The sequence below is a fragment of the Halictus rubicundus genome, chromosome 1, assembly GCF_050948215.1.
Source record: "Halictus rubicundus isolate RS-2024b chromosome 1, iyHalRubi1_principal, whole genome shotgun sequence".
NCBI lineage: Eukaryota > Metazoa > Arthropoda > Insecta > Hymenoptera > Halictidae > Halictus > Halictus rubicundus.
The window spans coordinates 29156791-29176253 of NC_135149.1; the positions used below are offsets into that span (position 1 = coordinate 29156791).

General features: G+C 41.3%; 2 protein-coding genes across 3 annotated transcripts; one reads left to right on the forward strand and one right to left on the reverse strand.

Annotated features, from left to right (window-relative positions):
• Nucleotides 1-9405: 9405 nt before the first annotated feature.
• Cnt2 (Concentrative nucleoside transporter 2) lies at nucleotides 9406-16830 on the forward strand. Of its 2 annotated transcripts, XM_076798856.1 has the most exons (13): nucleotides 9406-9687; nucleotides 9778-9894; nucleotides 11123-11182; nucleotides 11915-12083; nucleotides 13084-13252; nucleotides 13336-13501; nucleotides 13709-13903; nucleotides 14362-14523; nucleotides 14597-14690; nucleotides 14777-14936; nucleotides 15007-15193; nucleotides 16200-16539; nucleotides 16642-16830. In XM_076798856.1, exons 2-13 carry the CDS (start codon nucleotides 9868-9870, stop codon nucleotides 16734-16736), a joined length of 1824 nt encoding a protein of 607 aa, XP_076654971.1. In that variant the 5' UTR covers nucleotides 9406-9687; nucleotides 9778-9867; the 3' UTR covers nucleotides 16737-16830. The 2 variants fall into 2 exon arrangements, with proteins under 2 accessions (XP_076654971.1, XP_076654962.1); XM_076798847.1 differs by having other exon boundaries at nucleotides 9406-9894.
• Nucleotides 16831-17163: 333 nt separating this feature from the next.
• On the reverse strand, nucleotides 17164-19218 carry LOC143360211 (ceramide-1-phosphate transfer protein). The gene is made up of 4 exons (XM_076798868.1): nucleotides 18872-19218; nucleotides 18490-18698; nucleotides 18065-18240; nucleotides 17164-18004 (listed from the first exon to the last, which is right to left on the reverse strand). The coding sequence occupies exons 1-4, from the start codon at nucleotides 18997-18999 to the stop codon at nucleotides 17882-17884; spliced, it is 636 nt and encodes a 211-aa protein (XP_076654983.1). The 5' UTR covers nucleotides 19000-19218; the 3' UTR covers nucleotides 17164-17881.
• Between the last annotated feature and the right edge of the window lie 245 nt (nucleotides 19219-19463).

The window sequence follows — 19463 nt, forward strand, 5'->3', positions numbered from 1 at the left end:
CATTTCTACTAATTCTACTCCTATCAGTCCTCAGGGATTTTCTGAAGAAGCAGAATTCCTAGGGGATGTCTCTTCTAGTTCTACTTCTACTCTATTTCTACCCCTGCTAGTTTCATTTCTACTAATTCTACTCCTATCAATCCTCAGGGATTTTCTGAAGAAGCAGAATTCCTAGGGGATGTCATTTCTAGTTCTACTTCTACTATTTCTACCTCTGCTAGTTTCATGTCTACTAATTCTACTGCTATTAGTTCTATGGGTTTTTCTGAAGAAGCAGAATTCCTAGGGAATGTGTCTTCTAGTTCTACTTCTACTATTTCTACTTCTGCTAGTTTCATTCCTACTAATCCTACTCCTATCAGTCCTCAGGGATTTTCTGAAGAAGCAGAATTCCTAGAGGATGTCCTTTCTAGTTCTACTTCTACTATTGCTACCTCTGCTAGTTTCATTTCTACTAATTCTACTCCTATCAGTCCTCAGGGATTTTCTGAAGAAGCAGAATTCCTAGGGGATGTCTCTTCTAGTTCTACTTCTACTCTATTTCTACCCCTGCTAGTTTCATTTCTACTAATTCTACTCCTATCAATCCTCAGGGATTTTCTGAAGAAGCAGAATTCCTAGGGGATGTCTCTTCTAGTTCTACTTGTACTATTACTACCTCTGGTAGTTTCATTTCTACTAATTCTACTCCTGTCAGTCTTGAGAGATTTTCTGAAGAAGCATAATTCCTAGGGGATGTCATTTCTAGTTCTACTTCTACTATTACTACCTCTGCTAGTTTCATTTCTACTAATTCTACTCCTATCAGTCTTCAGAGATTTTCTAAAGAAGCAGAATTCCTAGGGGTGGTCTTCAAATTCTACTTCTACTATTGCTACCTGTGCTAGTTTCATTTCTACTAATTCTACTCCTATCAGTTTTCAAGGACTTTCTAAAGAAGCATAATTCCTAGGGGATGTCTCTTCTAGTTCTACTTCTACTATTGCTACCTCTGCTAGTTTCATTTCTACTAGTTCTGTTCCTATCAGTTCTAAGGTATTTTCTGAAGAAGCAGAATTCCTAGGGGATGTCTCTTCTAGTTCTACTTGTACTATTACTACCTCTGCTAGTTTCATTTCTACTAATTCTACTCCTATCAGTCTTGAGAGATTTTCTGAAGAAGCATAATTCCTAGGGGATGTCATTTCTAGTTCTACTTCTACTATTACTACCTCTGCTAGTTTCATTTCTACTAATTCTACTCCTATCAGTCTTCAGAGATTTTCTAAAGAAGCAGAATTCCTAGGGGTAGTCTTCAAATTCTACTTCTACTATTGCTACCTGTGCTAGTTTCATTTCTACTAATTCTACTCCTATCAGTTTTCAAGGACTTTCTAAAGAAGCATAATTCCTAGGGGATGTCTCTTCTAGTTCTACTTCTACTATTGCCACCTCTGCTAGTTTCATTTCTACTAATTCTGCTCCTATCAGTTCTAAGGGATTTTCTGAAGAAGCAGAATTCCTAGGGGATGTCTCCTCTAGTTCTACTTCCACTGTTTCTGCCTCTGCCAGTTTCACTTCTACTAATTCCACTCCTATTAGTTTTAGGAGATTTCCTGAAGAAGCAGAATTCCCAGAGGGGATCTTTCTTCCAGATGTGCTTCTACCCGTTCCACTTCTAGTTCGCGTATCGCGGGGATCTTCCGTTTAGAAACGCACGCAGAATCCACGTGTCTGGATCGGGAAAGATGAGGAACAGGAAGAGAAGCATCGTCTGCCGGTCGCTCTTCAATTTTCCTCGCCTTCGGTTATCGCGTGTCCGGCCTCTCGAGATGGTTTACGGTTTCCATGCCGAGCAACTACGCATTTCCGCCCGTTGCATTCCTCTGTGGGAAACGCTCAGCCATACTCGCGCGGACGCCATCTTTTCGGCCGGATTTTGCGCCTTCGCCTCTCCATCTGCAACGACGTCAAACCTCAGTCAGTATTCACTATTCCGCAATGGAAATGGACCCTACTGAACAATCTTCTTTGTCCCCACTTCATTGTGAACATTTCGCATCTATTTAATCATTGATACACTGTGCGATATCTTTTTGTTTAGCCCGCTGGTTTATGGTACAATTTGGTACAGAATCTAATATGGTGGATCGACTTTCTCCTAAAAGTAAGAATGGAAAAATAAAATGAAAATTAATTACCAGACAAATGAACTGAATAAAATAGAATATCAAACAAATTGGAAATGGTCCAGTAAATAAACTTTACAATGAATCTTGATCTAGAAGTACTTGAATTCGGACAAAGCTGACAAAGAGCGAGACAAACTGAGTTTAAGCAGAAGTACAAGACAATATAGGAAGTAAAGCAATGAGGCAAAGAGGAAAATAAAATGAAGAGAAATTAATTAACAAACGCCAGAGGAACGGTGGCATGTTTAACCGAACATGCTGACACATTTAACCCAGATACTGAAATTTCTGTTGAAAACGCAGCTCCTCCATCGTTGTCTGCCGAATTTATCAGTGCTCGAGTGCTCCGCTGTTTAGGATAGTTCCGCTAAGGAACATGACGGACCTCGCAGACGGTTTTCAGTGGAAAAGACGCAACGTAGCCTCTACCACGGGCATGTGTAACGGCGATGTTTACCAGCGAGTTATGTTCTTCAGATTTCGCTATTCTCATCGGGTTCTGGCGTCGCGCCAGATACCTAAAACTGGCCTGCCTAACCATCCGCTACGTAGAGCAGGAAAATAGAAGAGCCGCCCAGAGTTATCAAGGCCGTAGACAGTTCGACGAATGGATCGAGATGAAAAATGCAAATTGCGTCTTAGCCGTAACCTAAACGTTGTACGTCAATGGTAACGTTCGACGCGGCGGTGTTCGCGTCTCGAAATAATCCCGGTCCGGCAAAATCAGGCTCGATCATCGGAAAATTCGAACATGGATCTATTTCTCATTCGAAGGATTATCTTCATTCCGAGAAGCTAGATCCGTAGGGCTAGCGACGAGGGCCACCGAGAGCTCATTTTCGTGGGGGTCCATATTTATCTACTAATTTATACTTTCTTTTATATTCTAGGTTTAGAATATTAACCCTTTGCACTCGAAGCTATTTTAACTCCAAAACAAATCATTTCTTCCGATCTAGAATATTTCCCTTCTATATAATTTTCTTTCATGTTACACATACGAAAATGGTGCAATTTACTCGTAAAATACTGACGTGTTTAGTAATTTATTAAGCACAAACAAATTTAGTAATGTGAAAAATATTTTGAATAATGATACAGCAATTTTTAGTGCCACCCTACAGTCGCCATTCGAGTGCTAAGGGTTAAAATAGGATTTAAAAGCCATGGAGAATCAGATTAATTTAGATACTAGGGCTCGCAAGAGGGCCCGTTATCGGTGATCCGTATTTGCTCGTCATTCTACATATTAGGGGTACCCATAAGTAATCAATTATTTGCAAAGAATTTGTTTTGCCTTCAGTTCTGTACCGATCGTTGAAACACATATTCTTTTACAGTTTTCGGTAAAGCAGCCTGTGTTCAAAATATTCCAAACAGTACAATTTTTTTTACAACCCTGTAATAAAATGGCGGCGTCCGTACCTTCCGAGGATCATATTCGTCGTTGCATACTTTTTCATTTTCATGCGGGATTTCATGCAACGGTGACAACAAAGAAAATTTGCGATGTTTATGGAGATGTATCGAAGGTCAACAAGTGTCAACGATGGTTCAGAAGGTTTGCTGCCGGTGATTATGATCTCTCTGACAGGCCTCGGACGACCAGTTGAATTTGATAATGACACCCTAAAATCTCTAGTGGAAGCTGATCCGAAATTAAGTATACAAGAATTATCGAGAAGCCTTGGGTCCGCATGATCAACCATACAAAGGCACCTACACGAAATGGGAAAGACATATAGGCAAGGAATATGGGTACCGCGTCAATTATCTGAGACCAACAAGAATATTCGTCGATCAATTTGCGCTTCATTGCTATCCAGATTTCGTAGAGATCCATTCCTTAGCAGAATCGTTACCGGAGATGAAAAATGGATTCTTTGTGATAACATAAAGCGTTCCAAGCAATGGCTTTCTGCAAATCAAACCGCAATATCAACCCCTAAACCTAGCTTATCACTTAGAAAGGTGTTACTGTGCATTTGGTGGGACTGTCGTGGCATCATTCACTTTGAGTCGTTGGAACCTGGAGAAACAGTTACTGCTCAGTTGTATTGTCAGCAATTACAACGGCTGTATTCGGAACTATTGAAAAAGGGGGCATCTTTAGTCCACGGAAAAGGTATAATACTGCAAATTGACAATGTCCGGCCCCATTACAGCGAAACTCACTCAGGAAAAAATCAAAGAATTGCAATGGGAAGTTTTACCGCAACCCCCGTACTCACCGGATATTGCTCCCTCTGATCTTTTCAGATCTCTGGAGCGTTATTTAAGAAATAAAACATTCTGTAGAAGATGCAAGGAGGAACCTTGAGTCATATTTTGCTTGACGAACCCTGGATTTCTATAGGAGGGGGATTGAAAATTTGCAGGAAAGATGGCAAACTATAATGATGGAGATTATATAATGAATTAAGAAATAAAAACTTGAATTTTCTACAGTTTGTTTCAGATTTCAAAATAATTGACTACATATGGGCCCCCCTAATATTTAATTGTTTTCCATAGCTGAGTTTTGGTTGAACTTGGATTCGCGTTTCCAGATTCTAACGAGGCCGATTCTATTTCTCCGTCCACTTCCGTTCCCGCGCAAGGGCAGAAGGTGCAAGAGGTGCGATCCCGCCGCTGTATAAGCACTGTCTGGGAAATCAAATTCCCTCGGAGAGCAAGCAGCGCGTCAGATAGCGTCCGAGGGCGGTCGCGCTCCAGGAACGCGCGAATGTTGTTTCTCACAAAAATCTGTACGTGACTCGGGACGGAGAACCGCTCCGGTCTCGAAGAGATAAGCGTCGCGGCATCATCTTCCCAATCCCATCTCCACGTGCTCCACTCGTACGAATATCGGGCTCTCTTTCTTTCCTCGCAACCTCCGCAAAAGTCGTACGCCATTCAACCCTTTCCCCGATCATTTAATTCCAAGTTTTCGGATCTGGAAAGCATAAACATCGTTTATTTCTAAATGATAATATTTTCAATCTAATCTCGACGGTGTTGACGAAATTTATTTTTATATGTTGGCAGGAGTGTGTGATAGAAATTGCTTTTTGTTCGTTATACAGTCGCTCTTCTTCATTGTCGTTATATTATTGTGGTCTATTTTAAAATATATTATTTATTACAAGTCTAAAGCAAAACCTGCCTTGTATACTGTAGGATAAATTACTGCAACCCTTTGGTATCTTCGTTAACCGCTGCTTAAATAGACTCTAAAATGCGACACACACTTTTTATAAAAAATCATCAAGGTCGAGCCCTATTTATGATTAGACCGAGGATCTTTCTGCGAAATAAAAATTGCCTGCACAAATTGTGTCACATAGGAGCCAAATAGAAATGTCTTTCTTTCTCTAATAATCTGAATTTCTCTCTTTATAATCTCTAAATGTAATTAATTTAATTTCTCCATTGCTTCAAATCGCGCCTACTCACTTTCGCCTAAAAATGCACCGAAACTTGTGATAAATGTAAAAATTGCACACACAAGAATTCCCATCCATCGAGTCACGAGCATTTCCGAAGTTTTTCTGGGCTCGATAAAAATCTCTATGCGAGAACCGTAAGTAGTTCACTCTCGTGTCGAGATCCGAACGCTCGAAGATCTCTGGTCGGAGATCGATCCTCGACGTCTTCTTTCCAGGAAGACCTTCGCCGGGTCCACGTACGCCGAAGAAATTCGCCTCGGCCGTTACTCGCAGCCGGGTTCTCCACGTGCAGACAAACAAGCCAGGCCCACGAGGGATCGATTAAAATCTCGAATCACGATCCGCGCGAGAAAGAACAAATAAAGCCTCTCGGACGCAGAAAATCGTCTGACGTAGAGAGAACGACCGTTGCCTCGGCGCGACGCGACGACGCGTTGCGTACCTCTCGCTCCTGAATAAAGAGGAGAAAGTCTCCCGACTACGAGACCATCGTAAATTCGTCGGCCGAGTTATCGCGTCACGTCAGATAACACCGGTTTCAATGAACGAGCTGATAACGCGATCGACGATCCACGCGATCCAAAATTCGCCGCCCCGAGTCCCGCCAATTATTTCAAGAATCTCGAAAACGTCCTCGACAAAGTAAAAAGAACTCCGAGACATAGAAGACGAATAAAAATCTTTACAATTTTACTAATTCCAAAATATAATATAAAACCGGTCGATTGACTGTTTCTGGTAGATTCAGTATTAATCTTTCCTTGACAAGCATTATCGACAAATAAAAAGATTGTATCAATTAAATTAATTTAGTGCTAATACAGTTAACCGCAGCTCCGATCGGCTGCAGTAGGGACCAAAATGGCGGACGCAAGGTCTCTCCAGGTCTCGACTCTCTGATTTGTCGAGAGAGATGAAAATGTGATGATTCTAGGCGAATCTGTTAAGTGATACGTCGATGATTACAGGTTGAAGTTACGGTTGCTTTCGAGCGACTTCGATCTCTCGAGGTTCTCCAGACGTTTCCGGTTCCGGTGCAGGATCCCGGAGCGTGTTGAAGCGCGCGAGTCCGCGCAACAGTCTGCCTCGATTCTCCTCGCGTGTACACATATTTCCGCCACGATCCGCGACCAGATAGCGCGGATTACAGCGGAGCGTTTTCCGGTTTGGTTCTCCGGTCTCTCCGATTAACGAACCGCCGGTTCTCGAACGAGCGATGAATGTGCTCGAGCAATGCGGGAATGCGTCGGCAGACGCGCGCGCGCGCGCGCCGGAAGAATTTTTATGGGCCACCGTGGGCTCGATCTGCTCGCCCTTTCACCGTCAAATATTTTTAGCCGCGAGCTTCCTGTCCCATTAATCAACCCCGGCGGGTGAGCCTCTGCTTGGAAAAACCACGATTTTCCCGGCTCCTCCGCTTCGAATTAGGATCTTCTTCGACTCTGGATCTTTGTGCAAAATTATAACTCTCCAAGACAATTGAAGAGCTCAGGGTCAGCTCGATTTCGACGTGGGAGAATGATAAAAATAATATCTTTAAATATCTTCAGTCTCTCTTCGTTTGTTAATTTACTGAAACATTGTTGGTTCATTCGCAAGGATCAAAATTGATTTGCCGACTTGCCTTGCTGGCTTTTCTTTATTACGCACAGCGAAACAACTTTGTCCTTCTAAATTTGCTTTCTCTCTTTTATTTCTTTATTTTATTTGTATTTTTTACCAACGCATTGAAGTTTTTCAAAATTTTTCCAACTGGGAAAATCAGAAATATAGACTCCCATATTTATCAAAACTAGCGTGCATAATTCACCCTGTGCCCGCAACAACTTTTCTGCTCTAAAACTAACGTTAGATGATTTGAAAAACTCATGTTTGTCACATTAAATCTTGATTGTAGCAATTAATTTTACAAATAAAAATTTTATTAAATAATTGATTGTCTACCATTTAAAAGTTGTACTATTTAATAATAACTATTATAAATTTCCTTCATCAATAATTGTTATGATCGAAATAAAATCTCATTGATAACTGTCATAAGAACACTGCGGATCTGTACGCAAAATAAAATTTTTATTCATCAATTGCAACTTACAGGAACTAAGTAAAAATTCATTTTGCTCATTAATCATTTCTACACGTTAAAAATAGTATATCGACATTGTGAAACTCTTTCAATCCTTTTACTGTTTTGAATTACGCCTACTCATTCTTGTTATAAATGCATAAAATCCTCAGTCCAGTTATAAGTGATAACGATAACATTTACCAACAAGAGAACAAATTTTCGTTCGCTTATAATCCTTATTTGTAACCCATACAATTTTAGTCGATGAATAGACTGCGGATTTTATGCATTTATGACAAAAATGGTTAAGCACAATGTAAAGCAGTATTAAAATATGTAAGGGCACCAGCGTATTGGTTTTAGCTTAATAAAATAATTAAAAGAAGAAAGAAATATTTCGCTCCTGTGTCTTACAATCTATGTAAATATTTTTTATTTTGCGTAAAGATCCGCAGTCTATTGATGAAATACTTGTTATTCCATGACTTTTCTTTCTTTTCGGTTACAACAGTTATGGTCCCTGCTCTTTCGATAACGTCGCAAAACAATGTACGATCGAATAAGCCTTTCCACATTAATTGCGATTTCTGTTCTTTCGCTCGCCCAAACGAGATGTCTCTCACAATCAACAATTCCTCGCATGCCAACACCAATGCTTAGGAATCTCGAAGCCGATAGAACTTTCACGAGTCAAGAAAACTAGCGGAGGTGTCTGATCGTCGGTCGCTTAGGCTCAAGGAGGAAACTTGAGGAACAGTGGTCTTCAATCTTTGCGATCTTCGATCAATTACTCGGTGACGAGTATCCTGTAAGCTACCGTATCCCCTCCACTACATGCTCACCAATACGGATGCACGAGCGCAAAGAGATTCTTTAATCTTCAAATCTATGATGATTTCAGTCATGAAAATATTCCACCAGGAAAATTTTCCAATGTCATCTCAGTTTCCATCTACCAAAAGAATCAGAAGGAAATGAATAAAGGATTCTGAAAGAAGAGGATTCCAGCTTCAAAATGTGGTTCATCGTCGCACGCAATAATAATTTTGCAGAATTATTCGCTTTTCCCCAAAATTAGAACCGTTCAAACTCAAGTACTTTTTCGAGCGAATATCTTTAATCTAATTTAATATACAACACAACGTTTGGACAGGTATTCCAAGGTAGTGATAAAGTTTATCAGGTAGAAGCTATAATTGTTCGAGTTGTATAAAATTCTCGTAATCTTGTTTTCACAGCGAAGGCTTCAAGAGCTAAGCAATAAGACCCGTCGATAATTTCCAAGCGCGAACGCTATAAACATTTACAGCATTTTTATATCTGCATGCAAGTCCTTCCACGAAACGAAGTATTCTCAATAGAAGAATTTCGGCCCGTGTAATCGGAAGGTTTCGTTTTGAAACGCGGCAACTGTGTCGACAATTTGCTGCAAAAACCGTACACGCAGCTTGCGAGAACTGTTCGAGGCGACGGTGCAGAATGTTCGGATAATTCCCGGGAATCAAGCACCCCCTGGAATCAGGCTAATCGGCAGATAAGCGGTGCCGGTCGACGAAAATCTCGTCTTACCGGGACTCATGCTGGAATTCGCGACAGTTGATAACTCGCATCCGCGGCGTCAAACGCGGGTTACGAGCTCAATTGCAATATTCCGGCACTCGATGTTCATTGTTGTATCGGCACTGGTTTCCCCTACTTCCTTATCGGCCAAGTTACAGGTTGAACAGCGGCGATCGCCGCCGATTCTTCAGTCGTACCGAACAGCTTATTGTGCGCGCGAACGGTCACAGCCGCTGCCTGCGCTGCGCGACGGTTGGCAGTGACATAGTCGCGATGGCAGCGTAATAGTAATCTCCCCCTATCGCCGCGGGATTCCCAGAAGATCGCTCTACCGGGCTGGATTCGCGAAACTGGGTCGATCACGTGCGGAATAACCAGCGGAAATTGAGAATTGGAGAAAAGGGAAGCTACGGTGGCTCGCTCTTATCAGCGTTATCTGATATCCACATGAACGATTATGGTAAGGGCAACACGAGGCGCTCGAGTGTCGCCGTAGAGTTTACCCGATTCGACAGAAACAATCGTTCTGTTCGTTTACCTCGGTCGATAGCCATGAGCGGCTTAGGCTCGCGACAGTGCTGAGCCACGGTGCTGACAAAGAGGACACCTTCTCGCAGGGGCTTGACACACCTGCCGGACCATGGGCACTGCCAATCCTGCGTTCGAGGTATCTGTTCACGTTTCATTGTTGTCTAGCTTCTTATCTTCTGTCCAGTGCGTTTACCAACAATTCTGCGCAGTTTCGAAATGTACTTCGATCTTGATTAACACTAAACCTACCACCGCCGGTCAAAATGACCGGTTCTAGATCTTTTATTGTACAATTATTGAAATAATAAAGATTATTTCATAAGGAATGATTGTGTAGAGATCTTCAGTAGAGCATGTGTTACAGTAGCAGCCGCACAAAGTCTAAATAAAATCGATCTTGTCATTTTTATGCGGGACCATGTACCAGTTAGTTTTAAGGCTCGGTAGGTTTAGTGTTAATATTTTTTAAACATTTTTATCTCTGGTGTTTTAATTTTGCGGTGAACGAGGTGTGACTGCCATGCCAGTCAGAGTATTTCTTGGGAGTTAATTCATTCTTGCGGTGATAGGGTGTCCTGTGAAATAGAAAAGGATTCAGATGAATCTTGTTGATGAAGATGCACGTGGAAGAATAGGGGATGAGGGTTGAGAATTGTTTGTGGAAATGTTAGTACGAATTAATGTATTATTGTACTTGTTTGTACAATTTCGTATACTTGCAATCTACGTGGACTGCTCAAATAATTTTAGAAAGTTTTGGGAGTGGAATGAACGGTTCAATGACCCTTGTTTACCTGTCTCTTATCCTATCTTTAGTCACCTGTGCACCTCCTCTCGAATCTTGGACAGGTGTTCCGAAATCTACAATTATTTCTCTGGCACTGCTTTGTTGTTTCATTGCTCTGACTTTGTTAGCTCTTTGATTATATTTGACACTCGAGGATACCTTGCTCCTCGCGTACTGCAGACTTTTGCTACTTGCAATCTCTTTTACTGAAACATATTAATTTGGTATTAAAAAATGCGTGTACGTTCCACGCGAGTTAAATGTTCAGAAAATCGTCCAGTATGGAATGTCAACTGTGAGTCAATTTGATTCTGGAAGACATAAATGTTCCCACTTCCTTGGAAAATTGTAAAATAAATATCCTTGGAATTGTAAAATAAAAGAAAAATGTTTGAAAACATTGGATAATTTTCTGAGATGGTCCCCATTAAGGAGACAGTGTGTACGGTACTGGAAAACCGGGAATCCGCAATTTCTTGAAGCATATGGCTTGTCAGATCAAATTAGATTTGGTCAAAACATAGATACGTAGCGCCTCGATACATTGATCTTTAATTAAACGCTGTTATCTTAACAGGACAATGAGTTGAGCATACTAGAGGCCGGCAAGCGCTACGACGATCCCGTGCAAGATAAGGTAAGCAATCGTTCGAGTGTTGTAGTTACGCTGGAATGTCAATGTTTCCCGGGATCGATAATCGATGGAATAAATTGCATTGGTTATTAATAGACCATGGATTTTTTCTGCTCAATCCAATCGATACGCGTGTTTTCGACACAGTGCATCCACGGTTTCTTTCGTTACAATAACATTAATCGAAAAGGTAGCATATCGGTAGCAGATTATTTAACACTTCGTTATAGATAAAAATAATACAGCAACTCGGAGGCATACCAGGAAAATCTATTGTAAAGATAATGAAAACTTTTTGCCGTCTAATTCGCATTCTAATAAATACGTAAATTTACTTCTGTGAACACTATGGCCGATGCTAACATTTTGAATTTACTTAACAATTTAAATTTCATTTCTTTGGGTATATATACAATTTTGATAGATACATTCCTATTATTGTTACAAACTAATGCAGAATAGTCACTTTCAGTGTCCCGTAAACCTAGTGGTTAATTATGAAATCAATAAATTGAATTACCTCCGACAATGCCAATGTCAAAAATGCTAATTTGCCCGGGAATTTAAGAATTGTATGCGCGATTTCATCGCGAAGCAGTTGGGAAGTTCGCGTGCTGCCGTTAAACTAAGCGCGTTCGCGGTGTATCGAGACAATAAATTTTCATTATCTGCTAAACAATAGATTGGCCTTGGTTCTTTGGCGGTGTTGGTGAAACGTACTCTCTGAAATCGCAGGCAACGAGAAAGGAGGACGAGTCTGACGGTTGTTTAGCTGCAGGATACCACGCGTTAAGCGCTTTCCTGTCGAAGCACCGCAGGATTGTCAGGATCGTGTGCTGGCTGACCTTCAACGTCCTCTTGCTGATATATTTCGTCTTCGCCACGCTGTATTGGAAAAACCACCGTACGTTTCTAAATTATTCGTGGACGTGCATAATAACGCCGAAGAGATAAAGAATACAACAGTCAAACAAATTCAAAGAAATTTATGCACGAAGGAAACATCGCGCAAACGTAGGTCGTGCGATAGTTATGAACAAAACAATTTTTCCTTCAAACAGAAAGAACTCTTAATTTTTCGTATCATCGTAAATATTTGGGGAATTAAATTAGAAATTTTGATTCTATTATGATCTAAACAGCAGAGGATAAAAATTTCACGAATGGTGGCGGAGGTAAATTTTGAAGCAAAAGTTTAGGGTGATAGCAATTGCAAATCTAATGCAAACAAGAAACGATAACATTTTTTGTAAACGCTTGTCCGATACGCTTTCCAACAAGCCCGGTTTTATGCACTAATAACTATAGTTGTATTCGCTGTGCAAGAAGATTGCGCAGGATTTCTATTTTCTGTACGATTTCTCGAAGTCCTTCGCAGAAGTCAATTTCCGGGAAATCTTGGCTGCATGATTCAATCTAGAAAAAACCAGATTCGCTTAAAGATCCGTATAGTGGCGACTGCTATAAGAAGCGAACGATTAGCGCCGCGGTGTCGACAGAGTTGCTAGGACACGCGAAAGCGTTTCACGTCTGCTTGAATTGTTGATAATGCAGTGCCTCTTTAATCAATTCGTTCTTCGAAATTCAACACTGGCTATCATTCCTGATTGAAATATCCATCGCTGAACATTCTTTTAACCATCATAAGTTCCTTAAGAATGTCTGATTTCGTTCTGCTCGTGTTGTAAGATGAACATCTTTTTTGAAACTACAAATGGACCTGAAATGATTGGAAGTTCAGCTCATTATCTCAGAGTCCTTCGTGCAAGCATTTCCGACTAACATACAGGGCTCAAATAATAATTCTTGAAGCATTAAACTCACTGCAGTGGTTATGAGCAATTTTCAAAAATTGCTGGCAGGTGAAACAGCAATTAAAACGCGGAGAAAAATTACAATTTCAGACTTCGAAGAAGGGTTCGACTGGTGTCATGGCTACGGATTGTTGCTGCTTCTGTTCGCGATCGGCTACTTCGGTGTGCTTTATCATCATGCTGCGAAACGTTTTGGGAAAAAGATCGGCCGAGGTGTCAGCCCGCTCGGCAAACGGCTAAAAAATTTCCGCAATACCAGGTGACACATCGGGAAAGCCGATTTCAAGTAATCTTATCGATTCCAGTCCAATTAAGAAATTAACGTGGAACCTTTGTCCACAGATACGGCGGCACTGTCTGCCGATCAGTGATCTTCATCTGCATATTCGCTGCTATCATCGTGTTCCTAATTTTGGACACCGTCGACTCGAGAGAGAGGCTGACGAGCGCCGTCGGCGTTGTTACTCTGATGTGCTTCGGATGGATATTCTCGAAACATCCTGGTCGGGTGAGTCGATCGATCCGTGGATCATCCCCTACGACTGTGCAACGATGCAAAATTAAACGAATTAATAATTGTTCATGTGATCGAAAATATTAAAAATAGTCCCAACAGCTACTTAAGACGTTTTCTGCAATTCTATACGAAAAGGAGATGACGATGAAGATGATGAGGAAGACGATCTAAATGAAGATTGTCCTTGCGTTGTTGTAGATTAATTGGAAGCCAGTTCTTTGCGGATTGATCCTGCAATTCCTCTTCGGGTTGTTCACGATCCGATGGGACGTCGGCCGAGCCATTTGCCAATGCATGTCCGACAAGGTCGCCGCGTTTTTGAACTTCGCCAAAAGCGGTTCAGAGTTCATCTTCGGGAAACAGCTGGTCGGCGATGGAGTCTTCGCGTTTGCCGTCAGTATACCCTATATCAACAGATAAATCCGTCTATCGTTAACGATTTAAAAAGCCTGATAAGCCAGATAAGAAGCTTAGCAACTTTTTTTTTCCAAATATTTAACAATCTCTGAAGACGAGAAATAAGAATCTCTGAGCTGTTAGATTACATTTTTTGATAAGTTTTATTGGAAGACTCTGGATAAAAGATTGGCGTGGACGGTTCGCCAACAATGTCTTAATGACCTTCAAAAGATCTAAAACTGTTCAACATAGATTTTTAGGTACAAATCAGCAAACTGTACCGAGCAAAATTGTTTAATAATTTCCGGATTAACCACACAAAGAAAGTGGTTAAACCGTACAGAATCAGAAATGATCGAACACGAATAACAGTTGCGGTGTCCAAAAGCTTCCGGTAGCTAAGTTGCAAGTAACAGCTAACTAAAATACTGTAATTAGAATGTAAATTCCAGGTGCTGCCGGTGATCTTCTACTTCAGCTTCTTCATCCAAATGCTGTACTACGCGGGCGTGATGCAGTGGATCATCCTGAACATCGGTCGGATCCTGCAGGCGTTGATGAGCACGTCGATCTGCGAGTCCTTGAACTGCTCTGCGAACATTTTCATAGGAATGGTGAGAAGCGGATTCGATCTAGTATAGTGGAGCGGTCGGCTCAGTCGTCGTAATCACATGCGTCTGCTTCCAGACAGAATCTCCGTTGCTCATTAAACCGTATCTGAACAAGTTGACTTCCTCCGAGTTGCATGCTATCATGTGTTCAGGTTTCGCGACGGTATCAGGTTAATTGAAGAATGCGTTAATCCAGTTAAATCTCGCCGCTGACGGGGTTTTATCAGCCGGATGATATCTGCTTGATTGTACGCAGGGACCGTGCTCGCTGCTTACATCGAGTTTGGCGCGAACCCGGCTCACCTGATAACCGCATCGCTGATGGCAGCACCGGCCGCGCTATGCTACTCGAAACTATTTTACCCGGAGACCGAGGAGATCCTCATCACCCGCGAAAATGTGAAGCTGCAGAAATCGTGAGTGCGAGCACGTTTTTGGCGCAAAAATCAATTCAGTGACCTCGCAAAATCTATACTCTTCCCGTAGGCAAGACAACAGTTTGATGGACGCTGCCAGCAAGGGTGCAATGGCCGCCATCCCTCTGGTTTTGGGCATCATCGCCAATATCGTCGCGTTCGTCTCGTTTATCTCACTGATAAACTCGCTTCTAGGCTGGCTGGGCGTCTTGGTTGGCTACGACTCCGCTAACTTTGGCGAACCACTCTCCCTTGAAGTAAGCGAGCATATTGTTATTGCCGTCATTGGTTTTATCATACGCTTTGAATTGTACTTGAAAAAGGGCCTAGCCGATTAAGATGGTCAAAACTGCCCTTAGAGGTTTTTCAATGATTAATGAACCAGTCGAAAACTCATCCGGAAAAACCCCTCCGAGCAAAATTTCAACCCCCTATCTTGCCCGTGAGGGTAGCTACAGGGTAAATGAAACTCTGATGCTTCCTAAAATTCTGAAAAAAATGTGGGATATGTTGGATCCTGAGACAGATTTTTGAGAATTTTTTCAGATTTTTTTCTTGCAAACTGTGGTCGTAAGAGAACTCTGAAACCAAGATCTTTTAAATAAGATGTAACATCTCGAAAACCTTTGTTGAGGGTTTTCATTTTTTCTCTTAAAACACATTTCTTAGGTCAAACACTTACTTGTTTCAATGTAATAATGTTTAAAATGACTTAATATATACCTGCGGTAAAACCAACAAGTGTAACTTTCCTCCCAATAGCTGAAACGGCGAAAAAATGAGGTTTTTCTTGTTTTCACAAAAAGTGCCCACAACAAAAATCTAAAAAAAATTGACGACACTGCCTGTTATGGTACTTTATCGGGGCACCAAACCGTAAAATAGCATGTTTTCATATTTTTGAGAAATGTAAATTTTTCTGATTTTTTCGAGGTTTTTCATTGTTTACGACCACAGTTTGCAAGAAAAAAATCTGAAAAAATTCTCAAAAATCTGTCTCGGGATCCAAAATATGCGACATTTTTTTCAGAATTTTAGGAAGCATCAGAGTGTGGAAAATGCGCGGAAAAGCGCGAAATCTAATTTACCCTGTAACTACCCTCACGGGCAAGATAGGGGGTTGAAATTTTGCTCAGAGGGGTTTTTCCGGGTCAGCTTTCGAATGGTTCATTAATCATTGAAAACCCTCTAAGGGCAGTTTTGACCATCTTAATCGGCTAGGCCCTTTTTACTTGAAAAATACTGATCCCATTTTTGTCGCAGTTTATATTGTCGAAAGTGTTCAAGCCCCTGAGCTGGATAATGGGGGTGCCGTGGGAGGACTGCGAGAAGGTGGCGACCTTGATAGGCCTGAAGACAGTGGTCAACGAGTTCGTAGCCTATCAGAAGTTAGGGGAGTTCAAGCGCCAGGGCAAGCTCTTCGGCAGGACAGAGGCGATCGCGACGTTCGCCATTTGCGGTTTCGCTAATCCGGGGTCTGTGGGCATCACCCTCGGTGTGCTGAGCAGTTTAGCACCCGAAAGAAAGAAACAGATCACAGACGCTGTTATGAGGGCGTTCGTAGCTGGCTCTGCCGTTTGTTTTTTGACTGCTAGCATCGCTGGTAAATTTTCAATCGTGATTGAAACCGTTTTGGATTATCAAAATTTGCGATATTTCTCACTCTTCAAGTCGCGTTTCTCTGACACGCTAACGCCGTTTTCAGGGCTGCTGGTCACCGACGGAGCATTCGGCAACGCTCCAAATTCCACTGTGTCAACCATGCTCGCTGCCAATGCTACGGGCACGCTCGTCAGTTAACTAATCAAGTTCCTAGCTAAATGAGTCCTCATCTTGACAACTACGTTGCAAATTGTTATGCAAATTTGTAATTTTACAGACTGTTTTATAAAAACTAGTACGGAGACTGAACTTGTGGTTCTGATTAACAGAACCCTCGCCGAAAAAATGGAAGGGCGATGTCACTAGTATTTGCCAATGTCGGTATTATTGTATGCAAGGTGTCTCCTCCAATTTAAGCACCTTAAATACTTTAATTGTCGTTGATAATGGGAGAAAACGTCGGACGAAAAATATGATTACTACAATGCGAATTTTATGGATTTGTGACGAAAGTGTGTAAGTGGAATTTAATGCAGCGGACATACTCAGAGAGTTTCAAAATATTCATGTGTTAGTTTGAACTGATTAAAATCGTTAAAGACAAAATAAAGTTTCTATTTGGCTCGTGTTTCGTATCATTTTTATTTCGCAAAAAGATCCGCAGTTTGATTATGTTCGAAGGAGCGAACATTGTGGTAAGCAAACAATTTTTAAGCAAACGTGTTTCGGAGAACATCGTTGACCTTAAAACTTCGAAAGATGTGACCATGAGGAACATTTTTGCTCACTACAATGTTTATCCTTATTCATCGTGTTCCCCTCTTGACATTTTTTCTTGTTGGTAATAATAAGAAAGGTATTTGTGGGTTTTATTTGCCAAATTGCAACCTGTCGATGCTATACGCTCGTGTAAGTAGACTAGGGCAAAGAAATAGCCGTGTACTTCTCACTAAAGTATCCATTGACATTGTTGTACAATACTGACTCGTAATAGAAACATTTAAATGCTAAATAAAATTGCACCGATCCGTTGAGCGCCGATTTCACGGTAAAATTGTACAAATCGTGCTGTTCATTAAATGCAACAGAAACTAAAGCTAAGGGGGGAGGGGGCTAAGCCAGTGCGCTTTGTACAATATCGGAAACTATAAATAACGGTATAAATAGTAAGTAAAACTGTAGAACAAAACGTCGTGTAAGGTCGCGACGTACTGCCATAAAATTACCGCGTATCACAATGTTTTCGGATTACGGAATGTTCGTGCCTTTTTCCGAGCAGCTCCATGAAGCATGTGCAGCATTTAATACCACCAATTTACATAATACCAGCTTCCTCTTGAATCCTACGGCAAGTTGTGAAGCTGATGAATATCATAGAGATTGTGAGTACGACTGAACACGTCTTCGGTGACCTCCAACATCTTCGGCAAAACATCCATGTTCCTTTGGACCTCGGACCCACATACCTGGAAACAATTTACAGATATGAAACATGTTCTTGATCTGCTCCATATTTAGTTATTCACCTTCTTGAACAACAGTTCCCTGGTGGGCATGGTATACATGGCAACTATGGCTGCTTTTCTAATCACCCATGGATGATGCTTGGCTAAAGTCTTATTATATGCATCCTGGCAAGAGTTGGACGTTTTATCAGCATCCGACAAGTCACCTAACTGCCTCAAAAATTCCCTAATAAAATCTAAAGATTGAACAAGGATTAGTGCACCCGTATTACAATTTTTTATATTGACCGTAGCATCTAAAACAGGTCATAATCTATCTCTATGCCTCCACCTATAAAAAAACTAGTGACCCCAGATTATAGGCCTCTTGAAATAAAACAAACTTCTTCTGATAAATTGTTTTCAATTATTAATAGCAAGCAAGATACTCAAACAACCCATTTCAAATGCTCTTCTTACGGGTAAATTACAATATGGAATGCTACCTAATCCTCTGTGGAGCCTCAACAGGGTACGAGCACCATTACTGTGGTCTCCCTTATCAAGAATATTGTTCTCCTTTTCGTATAATATCATAGACTTGACTGTAGTGTAATTCTGGTCGTCTTTGGTCAAGAGTTCCACCAGCATCTCAATCTTCTGCTTCAAGTCTGAGGAGACGAAACCGAATACGCTGCCCATCAGCTGGAAAAATCTGTGCGTACGTATAACATTACTGTGCATGTCGATCATACAAAAGAAATTAAACGAATACAGAATCTAAGAAGGTGTTTACGAATGAGAGTCAACGAAAAATTTTTTCCAGGAACACAGCAATGAAAGGTTATGTTTGGCGAGTGGAAACAGTTGTTCAATTGGTAAACTTACTTGTAGAGTTCATTGTACGCGTCCAGGTAGGCTCTGAGATCTACATCGTCGTCCTCGATCAGGGAACGATCGAAATGATCGTGGACTAGTTTCAGATCGAAAAAATTGATCTCAGAACCCTCCGCCATCTCAACGTTCCCGTCGTCGAGGCTCGCAATTAACTACAAATGCTCAAACCGTGTACTCGCCACGCAGGTGCAACGTTTTGGGCCACGTTATCTACCCAAAGGTGGCATTCTTATCTTTTATGGAAACCAAATTACGTGTTACACGAAAAACAAAGACGGTTCGCTAGATAAACCACAGCTGTATCCCTGGCTACTCTACATACATATGTACAATCAACAGTGGCATTGTTCGACGACCGGATGAGAGCAGGTGATAGTCGGCATTGTTATCAGTTATCACATTGTCTGTACTCTTAGCCGAGCGTTTCATTAATTACGTATATTAACGTGTGTACAAATTATAATTTCAAACGACATGAATATACTACACGAATTTCGATTCTTTTTTTAATGAATCTGGTTGATCGAGTGTTCGCATATTTTTGTAGGGGCTGGGGATTATGTTTACTGATAAATTCATCTTG

Bases quoted from the DNA above. Each gene is read 5' to 3' on its own strand.
- Cnt2 (XM_076798847.1), top strand. From the start codon at position 9,868: ATGGGCACTGCCAATCCTGCGTTCGAG. The intron at 14,937-15,006 runs GTGAGTGCGAGC...CTCTTCCCGTAG, and splicing joins AATGTGAAGCTGCAGAAATC to GCAAGACAACAGTTTGATGG. The intron at 16,540-16,641 runs GTAAATTTTCAA...CGCCGTTTTCAG, and splicing joins TTTGACTGCTAGCATCGCTG to GGCTGCTGGTCACCGACGGA.
- LOC143360211 (XM_076798868.1), bottom strand. From the start codon at position 18,999: ATGGCGGAGGGTTCTGAGATCAATTTTTTCGATCTGAAACTAGTCCAC. The intron at 18,699-18,871 runs GTAAGTTTACCA...ACGTACGCACAG, and splicing joins GCGTACAATGAACTCTACAA to ATTTTTCCAGCTGATGGGCA. The intron at 18,241-18,489 runs GTAGCATTCCAT...TTCAATCTTTAG, and splicing joins GAGGCTCCACAGAGGATTAG to ATTTTATTAGGGAATTTTTG.